The following is a 21,344-nucleotide window of genomic DNA, read 5'->3' as shown; positions in this document are numbered from 1 at the left end:
TTACTGGCTCAAGTTTTAGGAAAAGCTCCAACTTTTGTGTTTTAGCAAATTAGCAGAACTGATCCCAGAATTCTGTGACTGAATGCCAAGACGTTGAGTATTTTTTTATGTGTTGTTATGCAGTTGTTAGGGTGTTTAAAGTGTTTACTTACTGTACTGTCCCATTATCTGTGTAGTTTTTGGTGTTGTGTTGTGATACAGTTGCTATGGTATTCTGAGTAGTTGCCTATGGCATTGCTAGGTGGTTACTAACTGGTTCAAATCAACAAAACCATTCCAAAAATTTGTGGCTGGTTGCCAAAATGTTGTTTTGATGTTGCTAATGTGTTCTGAGAATTTTTTGTGTGTTGCTATGGTGTTCAAAGTGGTTGCCAAAGTGGGTTTCCTATGATATTATGATCTGTATTTTTGGCTCGGCTCCGCCCTTTAGTGTAAATCTGTAGGATTTTTCTTTTTCTTTATTATACACCTGACAAAATGGAAAGTCTGATGCTTAAAAAAATAATTGCACACTGCTAATAACACAGTATAGTGTTGTAGTCAAGACCAAGACCAGATCAGCACTCCTCAAATTCATCTGAAAGATACACTATTACTGCCTGAGAAATGTCTTATATTTAATCAATAAATACAGTTAGAATAATAAGACACTATATAGAGCATGTTAACAAATAAATCAGACAATGCACAGGCAATTTAGTGATATTCCTGCTGTTGTGGTCTTGACTGGTCTTTAAATATAATCCCTAGTCTTCTTAGTCAGTGACCGAGACAAGACCGAGTGCAAATGCGGTCGATACCTCAACAAGACCAAGACCTTCAAAAATTGGTCTCGAGTACTACAACAGTACAGCAATAATAATAGTGATTCTTGCCTTAGCAAATGCTGTTAATAATAATTTCATGCATTGCGTTCATAGTCTCACATTGATATAATCATTTTGTCTCCTTTCTTCAGTCTGTGAGCCACTTCCCCTTCGCTATCTGGAGTGGAGTCATCCTGAATCCATTGCGGCTGTGGTCTTTTCATGTCTGGGCATCCTAGTGACCAGTTTTGTCACCTTCATCTTCATACTGTACCGAGACACGCCAGTCGTCAAGTCCTCCAGCCGTGAACTTTGCTACATCATCCTGGCTGGCATCTTCCTGGGTTACATTTGCCCTTTCACTCTCATCGCCCGTCCCACCCTAGCCTCATGTTACCTGCAGCGCCTCCTCGTTGGCCTCTCTGCCTCCATGTGCTACTCGGCTCTCGTGACCAAGACCAACCGCATTGCTCGCATTCTGGCCGGCAGCAAGAAGAAGATATGCACGCGCAAACCGCGCTTCATGAGCGCCTGGGCGCAAGTGGTAATCGCGTTCATCCTCATCAGTGTGCAACTGACTTTGGAGGTCACATTGATTATCTTGGAGCCTCCGGAGCCGATCAAGTCCTACCCCAGTATTCGAGAAGTGTTTCTAATATGCAATACCAGTAATTTGGGCATGGTGGCACCACTGGGCTACAATGGCCTGCTCATTCTCAGCTGCACCTATTATGCGTTTAAAACTCGCAACGTCCCTGCCAACTTCAACGAGGCCAAGTACATTGCCTTCACCATGTACACTACCTGTATTATCTGGTTGGCCTTTGTGCCGATTTACTTCGGCTCCAACTACAAGATCATCACCACATCCTTCTCCGTGAGTCTCAGTGTGACAGTGGCTCTCGGCTGCATGTTCACGCCAAAAATGTACATAATCATCGCCAAGCCCGAGAGGAACGTACGCAGCGCGTTCACTACCTCCGATGTGGTGCGTATGCACGTGGGCGATGGAAAAATTGCTTGCAGGAGCAACAGCCTGCTAAACATGTTCAAACGTAAGAAGAACACATCTGGAAATGCCAAGTAAGTAACTCAGCGACATTAGCGCAGTCTTTCTAAGTCCTGTTGCATTAGAGCCCATGGGTCCAGTCCTGTAATTCCGGCTTCTCTCCAGACCTGAGGATCATGCCATTTCCGGGAGCTTCCTCAATTAACGGCTCTCTCAGACTTCTTGTGATTTGCAGGTCAACTACAATTAAAACCTGCGCACCCAGGGGCGTCTAAGCAGCAGGGCTGAGAGAGACTGTGTGACTGTAGCTTTAGATGTAGTGCAAGAGTGCAAGATTTATTATTCTTCTACAACTAACTATTGAGTTGCTGGCGGTTTGATGGTGTATATCAGTTAATGGAAGGAGTGTTTCAGCCGGAAGAGATTTCACTATAATTTTTATTCCACAGTAGATATATTCATGGTATCTACACATGAAAGTAGTGAGTAAAAAAAAACAAAACATGAGTAATGAAAAATACTGAGCAGGACGTGTCCCAAACAAGGCAAGATGTGGATGACCTTTGCACCTAGTTGTTTACGGTTGCAAATTGTTGCATTTAATATAGATCATATTATGTATATCTGCTGTTTTGCAATAGATGTGGTCAGAATTTAGAGTTGCAACTAATTGTTTTACTGTTTTCAGTCTTTTTTTCAATTTAAATTTCCCATAATGCGAAGCTGTTTGTGCACTGATGCCAGGCTAATTAATTTGTTATGAATAATCAGGTCTTTTGTTCTGAGTCAAGTAATAATAAAATAAGCTGAAGTTCCTATTATTTGTAATGTATTTTGTGTTATAAAGTGGGGACCAAAAGTCTGAGAGCACTAGTAGAAATGCTGCTATTTAACTATTTTTAATGTAATATTTTCTATTTAAATATTTTATTATATTATATTATATTAAATATTTTATATTAAATATTAAAAGAATATATATATATATATATATATATATATATATATATATATATATATATACACACACACACACACACACACACACACACACCGCGTTCCAAATTATTATGCAAGTGACATATCAGTAACATTTCAGTACAATAAACATTCAGATTTTAGTTTTTCCTAAGAAAATGTTTGTTTGTTTATTTATCCAGGTCTATGGAAACCCTACTTAGAGGTTGTTCCACATTATTAAGCAAGTCACAGTTCTCATGCAATATGGGGAGGAAGAAAGATCTTTCTGAAGATGAAAAGCATGAAATGGTGCAATGTTGTGCAAAAGGCATGAAAACAACTAATATTGTGTGAAAACTGAATGGAGATTATTGAATTATCATAAGATATGTGAGTGATTTAGAGCACAGCAGAACTCGGTCAGATAAAGGCTTATTAATGAAAGTTCTTGTAAAAAAATTAATTGTATTAAAAGGGCAGCTATAAAAAAAAATTGAATCTTCTGGTGTCTCTGGAGTCTCAAGAAGCTCTCCATGCAGGCTGGCAGTTGTGCGTAAGGATGCATTTCAGCAACTCCAAACCAAACCTCACAAAGAGAAACATTTACAGTGGATGTAGACATACAAGAAGACTTACTTTTAAATAGTTTTATTCACTGACTAATGCTGACTACAATGGATGGTCTAAATGGATGGATTTCTGGATGGTTGGTGAATGGCCACCACGTTCCAACAAGGAGCTAGTGGGTGATGATTTGGGCTGGAATATTGGGAAGTGAGATGGAAGGTCCCTTTAGGGTCTCTGAAAGTATTAAAATGACTTTTGCAAGATATGTGAAGTTCATAACTGGCCATTTTCAGCTATGGTATAAAAAGGAGGATAGTACCTTCTGAAAAACAATGCACTATGCACTATCCCATGCTGCAAAAAAACACCACAGCAATAAAACTGTTTGAAAATGTATTTCTACACCCACTGTAAATGTTTCTCTTTGTGAGCTTGGGTTTGTAGTGGCTGAAATACATCTTTACGCACAACTGCCAGCCTGCATGGAGAGCTTCTTGAGACACCAGCAGCTTCAAATACCTGTTTGCTGCTCAACACTGGCTTTTTTATAGCTGCCCTTTTAATACAATTAATTTTTTGACAGGAACTTTCATTAATAAGCCTTTATCTGACCGAGTTCTGCTGTGCTCTAAATCACTCACAAATCTTATGATAATTCAATAATCTCCATTCAGTTTTCACACAATATTAGTTGTTTTCATGCCTTTTGCACAACATTGCACCATTTCATGATTTCCATCTTCAGAAAGATCTTTCTTCCTCCCCATATTGCATGAGAACTGTGACTTGCTTAATAATGTGGAACAACCTCTAAGTAGGGTTTCCATAGACCTGGCAAATTATTTTATCTGAGATTGATACCAGTTATCTAAAAAGACATGGATAAATAAACAAACAAACATTTTCTTAGAAAAACTAAAATCTGAATGTTTATTCTACTGAAATCTTACTGATATGTCAATTGCATAATAATTTGGAACGCAGTGTATTAGGACTGTCGCGTTTAACGTGTTAATTTAATTGTCAATGAAAATATTACCTATAAAGTCAGGGCAGAACTGTTGTTCTGTTTCGTTTTGAATTAATTCATGTTTTTTTTAAGTGAAAAAAAGAGTTAATAAATTAATAAAATCATTAATAAAAATAGCTATTTACATAATTCCTGAATTAATCAGCGTTCCCATTCAGTGGGTTCACTTGGTACAACACATGACTATGGGATATTGCGCTCTTGCGCCATTTGCTGAAGACACCTTTATTCACACCTGAAAGGCCAATAACACATGACAACGTGGGGGGGATGGGGTTACCTGCCCATAGCATTTAAATGCAGTCATATTCATTATCACCATGCTGCTAGAACACTATCACCCCAAGGAAAGGCCACGTGGTGGTTCTTGTCAAAACTAAGGCAGAAAAGAGAAACTTTTTAGCACAAGTTTAGCTTCGCTAACAAAGGGCTAATAAGCTTTTCTCACACAAAATGTCCAAACACAGCAAATCCTTTTAATTGAGCTGTATCAGTGAGCGTCAGGAAAGCTGTCGGTGGAGCGGCCTGCCCCTCCTCCGATTCAGAAAAGCTCGCGCTTCAGCCGGTTTCTATTTGTCTCCCGTGCAAACAGTGGTAAGAGCATGCCTAACGCTTTACCCAGAATGTGTGGTGGAGCTTACAACTTCATGGCCAAAACCCATGTCTCCCCCTCCTCCAGTGCCGGGGATGAATAAGTTCACCAAATTCGAAGGAGCGGGGGAACAGTTCAGCAGGATTTATAGTGATCAGGCCAGCACAGTTAGAGATTTGAGAACTATGCCCTTGCTGCAGACTTACCAGGCTATTTGCTTGGGGGAAATGAGGCCAAGTCAAGGGGGAGGCCATGTGACAAGCTCATTGGGGAAGTACGATCCACAGCCAACTACATACTGCATGCAACGCGGACGGGCGCATACAGGTGGGGGTGGGAAAGAAGGGTCCGCCCCCAAAGAAAGGGAGACATTTCTCTGCAGGAAAGAAGGGGTAGTCGGCTCCCTAGCTCGCAGATGGGGAAAGAATGTCGGCCCAGAGGCAGCTGCTTTCTTCTCTCAATGCAAAAAGGACCCTGCAAGAGAGCGGATTCACCTTTAAGTTCGTTATCAATAAAAAAACTTTTTGCCTTATGTGATGATTTGCCAAAACAATCAAAATGCACTGAAACCATTAACTTCACAATTGGGCCGTGTGCCAACAGAGAAGGAAAATGCAGTGATGTGCAATATCCAGCAACGTTCACAAAAAGACGGGGGTTCTCCAGGTAATGACTGTCTCGAGCAGTGCCGCGCATGTGTACTAACATCGTGGGTTCTTTGCACGATTCATTGGGGCTATCAGCTGCAGTTCCTTTCGCGCCCCCACCTGTTTCGGCAGAGTAATTATGACTACAGTGTCGGAAGAGGCTTCCCCAGTGTTGAGGGAAGAAATTTGTGTTCTCCTCAGCAAAGAGGCAATTCAGGTTGTTCCACAAGGGAAAATGGAGGAAGGGTTTTATAGTCGTTACTTCCTCCTCCCAATTTATGGCAGATGACCAAGCACATCGGACATTACGAGTTCGAAATGCTTACAGTACTTCAAATGCTATTCTCTCTGCATCCCCGGGAATGGTATACATTGGTGGATTTGCATATTTTGCATATCACAATCCACACAGGGCACAGAAAATTCCTGGGGTTCTCCTTCGAGGGGTCCTGCTGTTCAGGCTGTCCATTGCGACATACATATTCACGAAATACACAGAGGCAACATTGGCTCCGCTGCATCATCAGGGCATGAGAGTGTTTGTCTATTTAGATTATGGGCTTTGCGGGGTTTAAATATATGTCCCATATAGTCATGTGTTGTACCGAGTAAACTGACTGAATGGGAACGTTGAGTTATGTATATAACTACTGTTCCCAAAAGGAGGGAAACGAGGTACAAAAGAACCTGAAGAACAAAGGAAATGAGGCATGCGACTGCATTTATATGCTGTGGGCAGATAACACCGCCCACATCGTCATGTGGCATTGGCCTTTCAGGGGTGAATGTGTCTTTAGCAAATCAAGCAAGAGCGCGATATTCCATAGTCATACCTCGTTTCCCTCCTTCTGGGAACAGTAGTTATATACATAATTCAGATGATTCAATGATTCAATGGCCCATTTATATAGAGAGCCATTTACTTAATTCCTGAACGAATCAGCCGTTTGAATGAACTGAATGAATGACTCAATAACTCATTTAGACATTTACCACTACCTACTGAAAGTTTTAGTTTAGTTTTTTTTGTTGTTTGTTTTTGTTTTGTTTTGTTTTTTCATTTCATTATAATTTCATGTTTTGGGGATACTTTGCCAAAAAATGAAAATTCTGTTTATTTACATTTACTCTCCCTTGTGTCATTTCAAACCTCAATGAATTTTCTTTTGCGGAACATAAAAGAAGATATTTTGAAGCATGTTGGTAACCAAACTTTTGGTCTGTAAATATATCTAAATACCAATTCAGATGCAGCTTCTGAAAAAAAATTATGGCCGTTGTAACCTAAAAGTTTGTGTAAATTTATGTTGAATCAAATAAAATATTTCTTTCTAAAGCTACTTTTTGTAATGTCTATTTGATGCTTTTCTCATTTAACAAAATTAATAATGACTTTAAATGATCTTTTGGGGGTAATCTTTCAGCTAAATTTGATGTGCAGTTAATTAGATTAATTAATCTGTACATGTAATTATGTAATTAATTAGATTAAAAATTTTAATCGCTTGACAGCTCTATATATATATATATATATATATATATATATATATATATATATATATATATATATATATATATATATATTGAACTTATTCTTTTGAGTGAAAAGTTAATTGAATTTTACACAATTTTCAAAATCTTAGTATTTAGTTTTACTTTTACTTTATGACAATGGGATTAGAGCTGATGTGAACAAAACCTGATGATCATATTCTCCATGTTCCAATGAGCATTCACTGGAAAAAAAAAAAATCTGACTGTCTGTACAGAATCACATTATCCAGGTTTATGTGGGAAAATACCACATTTTAAGTTGGTTTTAGACTTTTGGACCCCACTGTAAACAGTTATGTGATTATATTTTGGTCATATAAGATTACCACCCACCTCTATTGACCTGTAAACATAAATGTTTTAAGGATACACTAGATGTCTGAATAACAATAATATTCAGCATATTTTTTTGCTTGTTCAAACAATTTTTTTACACGAACGAGAAATGTTGTTCTTGTGTTCACCTTTCTCGGTTCCTGTGAAATAACAGTCGTCTTTATTTTGTTCATAGTTCTAATGGAAAGTCTGTGTCATGGTCTGAACCAGGTTCAAGACATCCTCCGAAAGGGGATCACATGTGGCACAGACTGTCTGTACATGTGAAGAGGCAGGAAGCCGGATCCAATCAGACGGCTGTCATCAAACCCCTAACTAATACCTACAATAACCCAGGCATGGAGTTTTCCGATTTAAGCACCAAGACTCTGTACAATGTTGCTGAGGAGGATGAGGGCGACCCGATCAGATACAATCCCTCGGGCAGCCCTCCTCTGATGGCTCTCAGGCAGTCGCCTGTCAGCAAGCCTATGAAGGAGGTGGGCGCCGATCTGACCTTTTACACCCCTGAGCAGCACGTGCCACAAAAAAACAGTGTTCTCCCCCAACATGTTATCGCAGACCACCTTCAGCAAGAGGTGGTCAAGTTCAGTTCAAACATGCCCGATCTGGATGAGATCATAAGCCTGCCTGAGCCAGGCGACAGGGTGATGCTGCCGCTTCAACCCCAAATATTGCATCCACATCCAATTTTGCCATTGCAACTGGGTGCTTACCCAGACGAGCCCATCTCCCCTTTGGAGGAGGTTGAAAATGAGCAGTTTGGACTTCTCCATGGCTACATGTATGACAATGCACAGATCCATGATGAGGAGGAGTTGGTGCAGATCAAAATGGCAATGGAGGACTCTCTGGATCTGATGCCACCTTCTCCGTTTCGTGATTCTCTCGGCTCGGGCAGCCCCATTGCCAACTCCCCGGTGTCCGAGTCCATCTTATGCACGCCGCCGAGTTTGACGTACGCGTCCGTCATTCTCAGAGACTATAAGCAAAGCTCGTCGACCCTTTGAAACACATTTATTTTAGAAGATCATGTCAGCTAGCTTTGTGAGATAATAGCTACTAGTTTGTACAACGATGTGACTTTAAGTCGCCTGCACTGGAGAGCTTTAATATTGTATTTGTTTGATAGCAGAGCATTTAAAGAGACTGTATAGACTTCCATATATGGAAGTGGATGTATGTTGAGCAGGGTCCAAAATTAACAAGTGTTAAATGCCAATTTGCCAGTATGTATTTTAAAGTTTCACATAGACATGGAGAAGCTTGTGTACGATATATTTATTTTCAATGAGCCAGTGTTTGTTATTTTAGTATCATTTTAGTATGGTACACTATTATTGTTTTATTAATATTTTGAATAAGTTTTTATTTTTATTTTTAGTTTTAATTTTAGTTAAAGTTTTAGTAATTTTGTTCTGTGTTTTTGTCATTTCTCTATAGTTTTGGTAACACTTTATTTTAGTGCCCTAGTTACACGTTACTACATGTACTTACTATAGTAATAACAGTAAATTATGCATAATTACAAGTAACTAACCCTAAACCAAACCCAAAAAACCTAACTGTAACTCTATAGTAAGTGCATGTATTTAATTAATAGTAGTCAGTACTTATTTGAGTAATTACAATGTAACTACAGCATTGTAAAATAAAGTGTAACCCTAGTTTTTATTGCTTTTCATTTCTGTTTTAGTTATTTAATACTTCAGGTTGAACTAAATGAAAATGAGAAATGTTGCCTTGGCAGCCAGCTGAAATAAAGTTTACATTTTTTATATTTTCAGTTAATGTTTTTTTATGGTTTTAGATTTAGTTAACAATAATAACCCAGAAATTAAAGGAAAAAAAAAAAAAAAGCAAAATACTGTTTAATAGCAGGTTCATTTTTTCAATTCACCTACAATTGGCAGATGTGGCACAAAAACAACAAAAAAAAAGAGTTAATTTTGGACCTTAATGTCAGTGCTGGATTGAGTAAAAGCAGAAACCCAAACATGCAAAAGCCCTTTGATTTCTGTCACTATCACTTGCTTTAGTACGGCAGCAGTAGTTGACATGAAACCAACACCAGTCATTGTAATGCTGTATATTCTGCGCTGATTATGCTTTTAATTATAGATCAAATCATTTAAAGGACTAGAAGGAAATAACCATTATAGCAGAAACTGAAGATTTAGAAATGTGCAGCAACTCTTCTGAGTGTCAATTTAATGTGTTTTATACAATCAGTCTACATGACTTTTATAAACTACATTTTAAAACTGAGATTATATTAATTAAATAAACATGATCATCAAACAGGTCTAGTTAAAGCATCGTATCATGCAGCGTATGTATGCTGTAAACTAAGTGTAGATAACCAATGCCTACAAGTACAATGTAGCAATAAATGGATAATGTTTAAGTGCCAATGTCAATACCAACTGTATTTTTCCATGCTGTGTTATTTTTAATGTAATTTTTGTATAGTTGTGTTTGAAGTACAATAGAAAGTGTATATATTAATTTTCTTCCATTTATGTGATTTTTGTAATGTGATGAAGTAATTGTATGTATGTATATATATATAGCTTTGGATTTAAATGGTCATAACTTAAAGTCAGAGTTTGTATTATTACATAGACCTTTCCAATAGACATTATTGATTGTTGAGTTTCAATGCCTGTATGTAGTAACTGTTGGTCGAATGTTTTCATATCAGTTCCGAACACTTATATGCTTCTTACAGTCAATGTGTTAATGAAGATTCTAGAACCCTTGCTCAACAGGGCCACCGACGGCAGTTTCACCAGAATGTATCATGAGTCCTCATAGGTGTGGGGCATACCTGTAGAAAGTTATATCCTCCTATTGTTATGACCATTTAAGTCCTGTATGACATGATGGTTACTAAATTATTATAGAATTTGAACTTTTTAAGCAATTATAGAGAAATGTATTGTAACTTTTTTAGAAATGATCTAAAATGATTGTGCTGTAAGTTTTCTTTTTTCTATGTGTTTGTTTCCGAGTTTGTCAGATTGCATAGCCTTGAAAGAATACTTTAGCTTTAAGGGAACATTTGTGCTATTCTATTTTTGAAAAGAATCATCGCTGTCCTGTCGCATACCGTATATAGCCTAGATGTAGATAAACTACATGTTTCTACAGATTAATATAGTTCTGCTATGTTTGTCAGAAATTGCTTATACCGTATCATTTTATTGAGCATGTTTTATTGGGTTTATGATAAATATTGTACATATTGTAAATAAGCTCTCAGGGTTGTTGCTGAAGTAGGTGTTTAGTTAATAATTTCCCAAAATGTGACTAGTTATTGCTTTCATATGACAATGTTAAAGAACTGTTACAACACTCGTCTGTCTCACTGTCACTTTATGCATGCTTCTTGCATTTGAAATACTCAAAATGGCCTCTTATACCTTTTATGTAACTTCTTTGTTTTATCATTTTGATGCTGGAAACTGTCTGTGTTAGGTAGTTGGAAACAAAACAGGGATTTCAACGGCAGAATAAATCTGAACTAGGTCATTTGTTGCAGATGAGATATAACAAGAAAAATGTCAGGAGACTCAGAATTAAGATTCACTGAACATTTATTTAAAATTTTAGTGATTGGAGACCATAAAGTTGGGAAAACCAGCTTTGTTAGACGATATGTGAGAAATCAGTTCTACGAGGAGTTGAAAACGACTATAGGTGTGGATTTTTCTATGAAGGTGATGGATTGGGACAGTCACACACGGGTGAGATTGCAGCTTTGGGATATAGCAGGTAAGTCGTATTACCTTGTTTAAACATGAAATTACTTTTATACAATTATCTTACATTTGATTTGTCATAATAGATCATCAATGCACAAAACAGTATAACACTTTAATATGGTCTCATTTGTTAACATTGTATTAGCAATACATTTGTTACAGTGTTTATTAATCTTTGTTAATATTAGTTAATAAAGATAAAGTCACTCGTTGTTTGTTCATGATAGTTCACAGAGCATTAACTAGTTAACAAATACAATTTTTGATTTAATAATGTATGAGTAAATGTTGAAATAAACTAAGATTAATAAATGCTGTATGATGTTAATTCTTAATTCATGTTAACTAATTAAACCCTATTGTAAAGTGTTACCCATAAAACTAATCATGTTGATGTGCATCATGAGAAAAAATGGTATCAGGAGCAGGAGTTGTTTGTTAGTGCCATTGTTCCCAATCAAGGGTAATTCTTAACCATTTCATGGGACAGTTTCATTTTCATATTCATATTTATTGAATATAAAGCACCAGGCAAGAAATACATGTCATGACATGACATCCGAAATGCATTTTCTGTTTTTCTAAGAAACTGGAGAATTTGGATCATCATTTGCTTTTTTTTAAAATAAAAAATAGTTTTTTGCTGTTGTTCATTAGGTCAAGAGCGTGTGAGGGGACTGAACCGAGTGTACTTCAAGGGATCCAGCGGTGCATTTGTTGTGTATGACGTGACAAACGGGTCAACATTGGATGGAGCTCTGAACTGGAAACATGAACTTGATTGCCAAGTAATGCTGAAAAATGGCCGTCCAATTCCTGCTGTTCTACTGGCCAACAAATGTGATGAGACTAAAGTGTGCCAGAGGAATGCCTCTCTTCTGGAGAAAATCTGCCAGGAGAAGGGTTTTATTGGATGGTTTCAGACATCAGCGAAGGTGACTGGATTTTTTATCATACTAATTTTTATATTTAGGCTACATTTGGGATAAGAAGCTGGGTTTTTCAACATTCACCCAAGAGTCTCCTCACCCTACATAATTTACACTATTATACATGGTTTACATTGTTACAACTTTTTAAAAACAATTTTTTTTATTATATTTTATTTTATGGAATGCTAATTAAACTTAATTTGATATATATTTTCATTTTTTAACTTTTATAAAATAATAAAGTATAAAAGTACCCTATTTTTTATTTATTTTTTTATTTTTGTTATATCTTACTCCAATGGTTTTGATGGTATTACACAAAATTTATCATGGAATTCCACAAAAATATTAAGCATCAAAAACATTTTTTACATTGATAATAAGGAATGTTTCTTGAGCATCAGCAGAGTGATTTTGTCAGGGTACTGTCACTTCTGTCTTGGTTTTGTGACAGAGCTCTGACACTGCTATTGTCTCGTCTCATCTTGTCATGTTGGGCTTGCGGTTCTGAGTTGGCTCGGGCCAGGGGGGGAAGTTAGGATGATTCTAAGGGCCCACGCACTTTTGGGGCCCCCAGAGATCGGTTTTATTAGTAGTAACAGTCAGTGCTCGAAGTGGGCCGGTACGCAGTATATGCAGTATGCGATGCTGATGATAAAATGTGCAACCCATTTGGATTCTAAAACGCTACGGAGAAAGTCGAACATGATCTAAAACAGCCACTAAAATGACTGATGAAAAGAGGGGAAAACATCATCCTGCAAGCTTTTTAAACTTCTCATGATGGCCACATTTACTAGAATTTTATTGTATGTATTGTGGCAAATTTTGAGTTGTAGAATTTATAATATATTAAGGTAATAATTTTTCACTAAAGAACTGTGGCATGTTGTAGCTATAGTTTCTAACTGTGTTTTTCATGACAAATGCTATAAAAAGAAAGAAAGAAAAAATGGTCTTACCTGTAATTATATCCTTATTGTAACCAATGCTATAGTTAACTATTACAAGAACTATGTTACTTTTAAGGCCGAGTACAAGTTAGAAAGAGCTTTAAAATATGGACCTTTTGACTAAACAATTGGTTTTGTTTAAGAATGTATGAATATGAATATTTGATTACTGTACTGTATTTTTCTATTACATTTACATTTGCATAATAAATATAGTGCTAGCTACAGCCATGGGAGGTCTCTGACTAAATACTGATACCTAGTGTTCAAAAGCAATAGCAAACGTAATAGGTCATTATTATTAAACTTGCCCTAGATTCAAAAATTTAATTTACCTCGGCATAGTTGAATAACAAGAGTTCAGTATATGGAAATTGACATACAGTGAGTCTCAAACTCCTTTGTTTCCTCCTTATATAAATCTCATTTGTTTAAAAGACCTCTGAAGAACAGGCGAATTCAACATAACACCGACTGTTACGTAACAGTCGGGGTGTACGCCCCCAATATTTGCATATGCCAGCCCATGTTCCCAACATTATGAAAGGCATTAGATAAGGGCAGCCAGTATAACGTCTGGATGTGCACGGCTGAATCATCAGACTAGGTAAGCAAGCAAGGACAATAGCGAAAAATGGCAGATGGAGCAATAATAACTGACATGATCCATGATAACATGATATTTTTAGTGATATTTGTAAATTGTCTTTCTAAATGTTTCGTTAGCATGTTGCTAATGTACTGTTAAATGTGGTTAAAGTTACCGTCATTTCTTACTGTATTCACGGAGACAAGACTGTCTTTATTTTCATTTTTAAACACTTGCAGTCTGTATAATTCATAAACACAACTTCATTCTTTATAAATCTCTCCAACAGTGTAGCATTAGCAGTTAGCCACGGAGCACTATCAAACTCAAGCAGAATCAAATTTAAACATCCAATTAAATACTGTACTTACGCGATTAGACATGTTGCATGACGAACACTTTGTAAAGATCAATTTTGAGGGTTATATTAGCTGTGTGAACTTTGTTTATAGTTGTTTAAGGCAAGCACAAGCTCCGTGGGCGGAGAGCATGAGATTTAAAGGGGCCGCGCTGCATAAATCGGCACGTTTATAATGATGCCCTAAAAAATAGGCAGTTAAAAAAATTAATAATAAAAAAAAAAAAACTATGGGGTATTTTGAGCTGAAACTTCACAGACACATTCAGGGGACACCTAAGACTTATATTACATCTTTTGAAAACATGTTCTTGGGCACCTTTAAATTGCAGACAAAGTTTTTGGATAGCTAGGTCGACTTGTTTGTTTGGTGTGGAATGGGTGCAGTAGGGGCCCCAACCTCATATTCTTTCATAGGGCCCAAAATTGTTAGCGGGCTCGGGCAGTATGCTCTTCTGTCCTTGTGAGTTGTCCTGTGTGCGGGGCGTGGTGTTCGGATCCCGGCACTGTTTTGTTTTCATTGGCCATGTGTTTGTGTTTTTGTCATGTTTGGTGTGAGCACATGGCTTATCATGTTTCCTTGTGCCATGTGCTCTCATGTCTGTTGTCTTGACCCCACCTATCTTGACCCTGCCTGATTATTTGCCCCACCTGCCTTCCCTCATTACCTGCCTTATTTGCTCTCCTATTTATTCTCCTTGTTTGCAGTCCTGTGCTGGATCGTTGTTGAATGTCACCTCGTGTTTGCTTCCCTGTCAAGTCCAGTCCAGTCCAGTCCAAGTCTAAAGCCCGGGATACATCGCACGATTTTAGCAATCCTATAAGATCATTACTTTATCACACTGTGCAACATGGATCTACTAAACTTGGGCACGACATGCATGTAGACTGTACGATGACGACACCTGTTGACTCGTAGGCTACGATGCAAGTTTCTATAGAAGAATAAAACGTCATCAGAATGCGCTAGTGGTTAACAAAAAACCATGTTGAATCACACTTTGGCAGTTGTAGATTTTATGTGCACTGGGAAAAAACGAAGCGGCGAAAGAAGAAGGGGAAAGAGCTTGAGGTAAGCAGTTTTAAATTTTAGCACCATGTCGCGATGATTTCATGTCACATTTTTATTGGATGGTCAGTAGACCTAGGTTGTAGCAGCAAACACACTCTGCGTTGATCATGCTGAATTTCTGACGCTGTCTCAAGAACAGGAAAACAGCCATCTTTGAACCTCTCTCACTGTACGACATAGGACCACCGATTAAGAGCCACGATGGCAATCTTTCGTCTGGGACAGCCAAAAATCATGCAGTGTATCCCGGGCTTAAGTCAAGTCTTGTTTTCCCCCTTGGGGTAGTTTTTGTTTGTTTTTGTTTCATTTTATTATTAATAAAAGCCTATTTCTCGTGCAATTGAGTCCTCGTTCATCCTTCCCTTCAACATCAAACCTGACAGATTTCTGAAGGATCATGTGACACTGAAGACTGGAGTAATGATGCTTAAACTTTAGCTTTGACATCACAGGAATAAATGACATTGTATAAGAGATTTAAAAAAAAAGTTATTTTAAATTGTAATATTTCACAATATTACTGTTTTTACTGTATTTTTTTATCAAATAAATGCAGTACTGGTGAAAGAAATGTAATTGTTATTTGTATCAATATAATTTTAAAGTTTTATAAGAAATTATGTTTTATCTATATTATTTTTATAATATCGCCTATAAAATGAATAAAGAAAAATATAAAATGTGATCAAAAATGTACAGGAATGTCACTACTTGTCCAGCTTTAAAATAAGATTTAAGAGTTTTGTGTTTTATGTCTGCTGTGTTTGTTTCAGGAGAATATCAATTTGGATGAAGCTGCTAAATTTCTTGTGAAGCACATTCTCCAGACCAATGAGGAGTCAGTGAAAGAAGAAGAGCAGCACATGCAGATACACTTGAAACAGCAGACAAAGATCAATTCTGCCTGCTGCTGATTTTACAATCCAACTCTTGTATATCATTCTTTCTGTACAGTATATCTTTGAAATTTGTATGTTTTATGTATTTTATTTCATTGTCAATGATTAATACTTTTTAAACAATTTTGGGGCCATGACCAAGTACCATGGTGAGTATCTAATAAATACCCCTGTGGCAATGTGTCTCATTTCCACTGCTAATCCACTACATGCTCACTGGCTATTACATACATGAGCATGGAACTGAAATCCTCTGTACACACTTCAGAATAAAACATTTCATCAAGTGAACAGAAACACTGTCAAGATGCCAGAGTCATTATTTTTCTCTCTTCAGAAAAGACTGTGCACAGGGACATGGCCTATATTTTTCATATATAACTGTCAGTTTGTTTTCTTTGGAAAATAGCAATAAGAGAGAATAGGTTTGAGAGAATATATATATATATATATATATATATATATATATATATATATATATATATATATATATAGATGACAAATAAATGTAACTTTTTAACAGGGTAAAATTCAAATATTTCATCAGGGCTTAGAGCCTCTCTGCTACAAAATGAATTTCCCGTCAAGCGTAAATGCCTCCAAATATAGTCTGATGGCATTCTAATAAATCTCTCTGATCTTAAAGCTCTTTTTAAATTATTTGACAAATAAGTCAGAATTTACATTTCAGTGCATTATTTTCATACATTTCTGCAATCTTAATAGAGAAGTTATAAAACAGACTCTAATATAGCCCAATGCCCTGCCCTATTTTATTTCCAGTTTATTGAATTATCAAATATAAAATACGGAAGTGAAATATCCCTCATACAACGATTATCCAGGTCAAGAGAGCGCTCAAACACATCAGCATGATGCACAGCTTCCATACACAATGGCTGACACCACAGAAATAGGAAACCGTTCCGAGCATGACCCATTTTTGCTGTGCATTTTTGAGGGAATGTTAAGAACTCTGGCGTTCTGATACTCCCCCCAGAGATCTGTACTATATTGAGCAAACAATACTGTGTTCAAGCCTCCATTCCAGCCTGAACTGACTGTATGCATCAGCTGCCAGCAGATTCTATATTCTGTGGATGGAGGAGTAGGTTTCAACGCATTTATTTGCTCGTACGCAGCCGTGGATCTAGTAGTACAGGTCTGATGGTGCACTGTGTGTGCATTGTGTTCCCCCAGAGGCACGAGAAGTGTTCCCGTCTAGGCCATAAGCGCTTCCCATCTGTTAGCTTTGCCAGACAGGTTGCACAGGTGTAGCGCTTTTTATATTTTCTGGCAGATTTCCATGTGAGTATTGTGAGCAAACTAGAAGGCACTGTTGTGTTCCGTGTTTTGATGAAGATGAGCTGTGACTCATTGAAAAATTTAGTACAAAGTGGATTGTTTATTAATTAGCTCGATAATGAGAGCAGGGAAATTATAAATAACTTGTGTCATTGTATTTTCCCAGAGTTTTAGTTAACGAATGTGCAAATTCTGAAAATAAACATACACTTTTAATTAAATGGTCAAATATGGTTAAATGTGTTAATTTATGGTTAAAAATGAAAAATGCTGTGGTTGCCAGAAGTTTATAAATACATGGCAATGTTTCAGGCATTGTAGGACTGTGTATTTATAGACATTTCCAGGCTTGGAAATCACAGTTTTCAATTTACTGCACATAGATTTTCTTCTAAAATTACCAATTTCCATCCTCTGTCATTCATTTGTGTCTCATTCATTACTGTGCTGGTCTCATTCTGGTCTCACTTATTACTGTGCTGGTTTCATTCGTGTCTCACTCATTACTGTGCTGGTCTCATTCGTGTCTCATTCATTAAGGCCCGGGTAAACTTCACTTTCCGCACCCGGATGCATGTCGCGCACAGTCGTGTCCACGCACCTTTCAAAGTATACTCAACTGCTGATGAGCATGGATGACCGAGATCGACACATGCGCAGTAAAAAAATTTTCTATACTCTACCAGACATCAGAGGGCAGCACTGAGTTGGGACATTTGCTGGGCAGGATCGGAGCTGTTGTTTTTGAATCGCTCTTTTCACACTCTTCTTAGACGACTGCACACTGTGCTCAGTACTATGCGCATTGCAACCTAGTGGACTCTTCTGTCCTGCTTGCGCATGCGCTGTTGTACGCGCACCATCCACGCGGTCTCGAAAATTGGGCTGCACGTGGACGGGGTGTGCGGACATAATGCAGACGGTGAAGGAACGCGGACGGCCAAAGTATAATTTGGGCTTTACTGTGATGGTCTCATTCGTGTCTCACTCATTACTGTGCTGGTCTCATTCTGGTCTCAAACATTACTGTGCAGGTCTCATTCAGGTCTCACTCATTACTGTGCTGGTCTCATTCTGGTCTCAAACATTACTGTGCTGGTCTCATTCAGGTCTCACTCATTACTGTGCTGGTCTCATTCAGGTCTTACTCATTACTGTGGTGGTCTCATTCTGGTCTCACTCATTACTGTGCTGGTCTCATTCTGATCTCACACATTACTGTGCTGGTCTCATTCAGGTCTCAGTCATTACTGTGGTGGTCTCAATCTGGTCTCACTCATTACTGTGCTGGTCTCATTCTGATCTCACACATTACTGTGCTGGTCTCATTCAGGTCTCACTCATTACTGTGGTGGTCTCATTCTGATCTCACACATTACTGTGCTGGTCTCATTCTGGTCTCACTCATTACTGTGCTGGTCTCATTCAGGTCTCACTCATTGCTGTGCTGGTCTCATGTAGGTCTCACTCATTACTGTGCTGGTCTCATTCAGGTCTCACTCATTACTGTGCTGGTCTCATTCATGTCTCACTCATTACTGTGCTGGTCTCATTCTGATCTCACACATTACTGTGCTGGTCTCATTCTGGTCTCACTCATTACTGTGCTGGTCTCATTCTGGTCCCACTCATTACTGTGCTGGTCTCATTCTGATCTCACTTATTACTGTGCTGGTCTCATTCGTGTCTCACTCACTGTGCTGGTCTCATTCTGGTCTCACTCATTACTGTGGTGGTCTCATTCTGGTCTCACTCATTACTGTGCTGGTCTCATTCAGGTCTCACTCATTATTGTGCTGGTCTCATTCAGGTCTCACTCATTACTGTGCTGGTCTCATTCAGGTCTCACTCATTACTGTGGTGGTCTCATTCTGATCTCACACATTACTGTGCTGTGGTCTCATTCTGGTCTCACTCATTACTGTGCTGGTCTCATTCCGGTCTCACTCATTACTGTGCTGGTGTCATTCGTGTCTCACACATTACTATGCTGATCTCATTTTGGTCTCACTCATTACTGTGCTGGTCTCATTCTGGTCCCACTCATTACTGTGCTGGTCTCATTCTGATCTCACTTATTACTGTGGTGGTCTCATTCATGTCTCACTCATTACTGTGCTGGTCTCATTCAGGTCTCACTCATTACTGTGCTGGTCTCATTCTGGTCTCACTCATTACTGTGCTGCTCTCATTCTGATGTCACTCATTACTGTGGTGGTCTCATTCGTGTCTCATTCATTACTGTGCTGGTCTCATTCTGATCTCACTCATTACTGTGCTGGTCTCATTCTGGTCTCACTCATTACTGTGCTGGTCTCATTCTGATCTCACACATTACTGTGCTGGTCTCATTCTGGTCTCACTCATTACTGTGCTGATCTCATTCAGGTCTCACTCATTACTGTGCTGGTCTCATTCAGGTCTCACACATTACTGTGCTGGTCTCATTCTGGTCTCACTCATTACTGTGCTGGTCTCATTCTGATCTCACACATTACTGTGCTGGTCTCATTCAGGTCTCACTCATTACTGTGGTGGTCTCATTCTGGTCTCACTCATTACTGTGCTGGTCTCATTCTGATCTCACACATTACTGTGCTGGTCTCATTCTGGTCTCACTCATTACTGTGCTGGTCTCATTCTGATCTCACTTATTACTGTGGTGGTCTCATTCGTGTCTCATTCTGATCTCACACATTACTGTGCTGGTGTCATTCTGGTCTCACTCATTACTGTGCTGGTCTCATTTTGATCTCACTCATTACTGTGCTGGTCTCATTCTGGTCTCACTCATTACTGTGCTGGTCTCATTCTGATCTCACTCATTACTGTGGTGGTCTCATTCTGGTCTCACTCATTACTGTGCTGGTCTCATTCTGGTCTCACTCATTACTGTGCTGGTCTCATTCTGGTCTCACTCATTACTGTGCTGGTCTCATTCAGGTCTCACTCATTGCTGTGCTGGTCTCATGTAGGTCTCACTCATTACTGTGCTGGTCTCATTCAGGTCTCACTCATTACTGTGCTGGTCTCATTCTGGTCTCACTCATTACTGTGGTGGTCTCATTCTGGTCTCACTCATTACTGTGCTGGTCTCATTCATGTCTCACTCATTACTGTGCTGGTCTCATTCTGATCTCACACATTACTGTGCTGGTCTCATTCTGGTCTCACTCATTACTGTGCTGGTCTCATTCTGGTCCCACTCATTACTGTGCTGGTCTCATTCTGATCTCACTTATTACTGTGGTGGTCTCATTCGTGTCTCACTCATTACTGTGCTGGTCTCATTCTGGTCTCACTCATTACTGTGGTGGTCTCATTCTGGTCTCACTCATTACTGTGCTGGTCTCATTCAGGTCTCACTCATTATTGTGCTGGTCTCATTCAGGTCTCACTCATTACTGTGCTGGTCTCATTCAGGTCTCACTCATTACTGTGGTGGTCTCATTCTGATCTCACACATTACTGTGCTGTGGTCTCATTCTGGTCTCACTCATTACTGTGCTGGTCTCATTCAGGTCTCACTCATTACTGTGCTGGTCTCATTCGTGTCTCACACATTACTATGCTGGTCTCATTTTGGTCTCACTCATTACTGTGCTGGTCTCATTCAGGTCTCACACATTACTGTGCTGGTCTCATTCTGGTCTCACTCATTACTGTGCTGGTCTCATTCTGATCTCACACATTACTGTGCTGGTCTCATTCAGGTCTCATTCATTACTGTGGTGGTCTCATTCTGGTCTCACTCATTACTGTGCTGGTCTCATTCTGATCTCACACATTACTGTGCTGGTCTCATTCTGGTCTCACTCATTACTGTGCTGGTCTCATTCTGATCTCACTTATTACTGTGGTGGTCTCATTCGTGTCTCATTCTGATCTCACACATTACTGTGCTGGTGTCATTCTGGTCTCACTCATTACTGTGCTGGTCTCATTCTTGTCTCACTCATTACTGTGGT

General features: G+C 38.6%; 2 protein-coding genes across 4 annotated transcripts in view; both read left to right on the top strand.

Moving 5' to 3' along the window:
- The window catches only part of grm1b (glutamate receptor, metabotropic 1b), a 30,953-nt gene extending 22,050 nt beyond the window's left edge, over positions 1–8,903 (top strand). For 2 of the 3 annotated variants that reach the window (XM_048190496.1, XM_048190495.1), the window contains 2 exons: positions 959–1,889; positions 7,677–8,903. In XM_048190496.1, the coding sequence (XP_048046453.1) occupies positions 959–1,889; positions 7,677–8,511 (1,766 nt within the window). In that variant the 3' untranslated portion in view covers positions 8,512–8,903. The remainder of the gene's footprint in view (positions 1–958; positions 1,890–7,676) is intronic. The other variant, XM_048190497.1, reaches the window with a different exon arrangement.
- Positions 8,904–9,046: 143 nt separating this feature from the next.
- On the top strand, positions 9,047–16,338 carry rab32b (RAB32b, member RAS oncogene family). Its single transcript, XM_048190494.1, has 3 exons — positions 9,047–11,278; positions 11,926–12,203; positions 15,946–16,338. Exons 1-3 carry the CDS (start codon positions 11,065–11,067, stop codon positions 16,084–16,086), a joined length of 633 nt encoding a protein of 210 aa, XP_048046451.1. The 5' UTR covers positions 9,047–11,064; the 3' UTR covers positions 16,087–16,338.
- Positions 16,339–21,344: the final 5,006 nt, after the last annotated feature.

The sequence above is a fragment of the Megalobrama amblycephala genome, linkage group LG5 (assembly GCF_018812025.1).
Source record: "Megalobrama amblycephala isolate DHTTF-2021 linkage group LG5, ASM1881202v1, whole genome shotgun sequence".
In the NCBI taxonomy this organism is placed as follows: Eukaryota; Metazoa; Chordata; class Actinopteri; order Cypriniformes; family Xenocyprididae; genus Megalobrama; species Megalobrama amblycephala.
The sequence above is the reverse complement of the archived record's forward strand: the minus strand, read 5'-3'. Positions and strand labels throughout refer to the sequence as shown.

Bases quoted from the DNA above. Each gene is read 5' to 3' on its own strand.
- rab32b (XM_048190494.1), top strand. From the start codon at position 11,065: ATGTCAGGAGACTCAGAATTAAGATTCACTGAACATTTATTTAAAATT. The intron at 11,279-11,925 runs GTAAGTCGTATT...GTTGTTCATTAG, and splicing joins GCAGCTTTGGGATATAGCAG to GTCAAGAGCGTGTGAGGGGA. The intron at 12,204-15,945 runs GTGACTGGATTT...TGTTTGTTTCAG, and splicing joins GGTTTCAGACATCAGCGAAG to GAGAATATCAATTTGGATGA.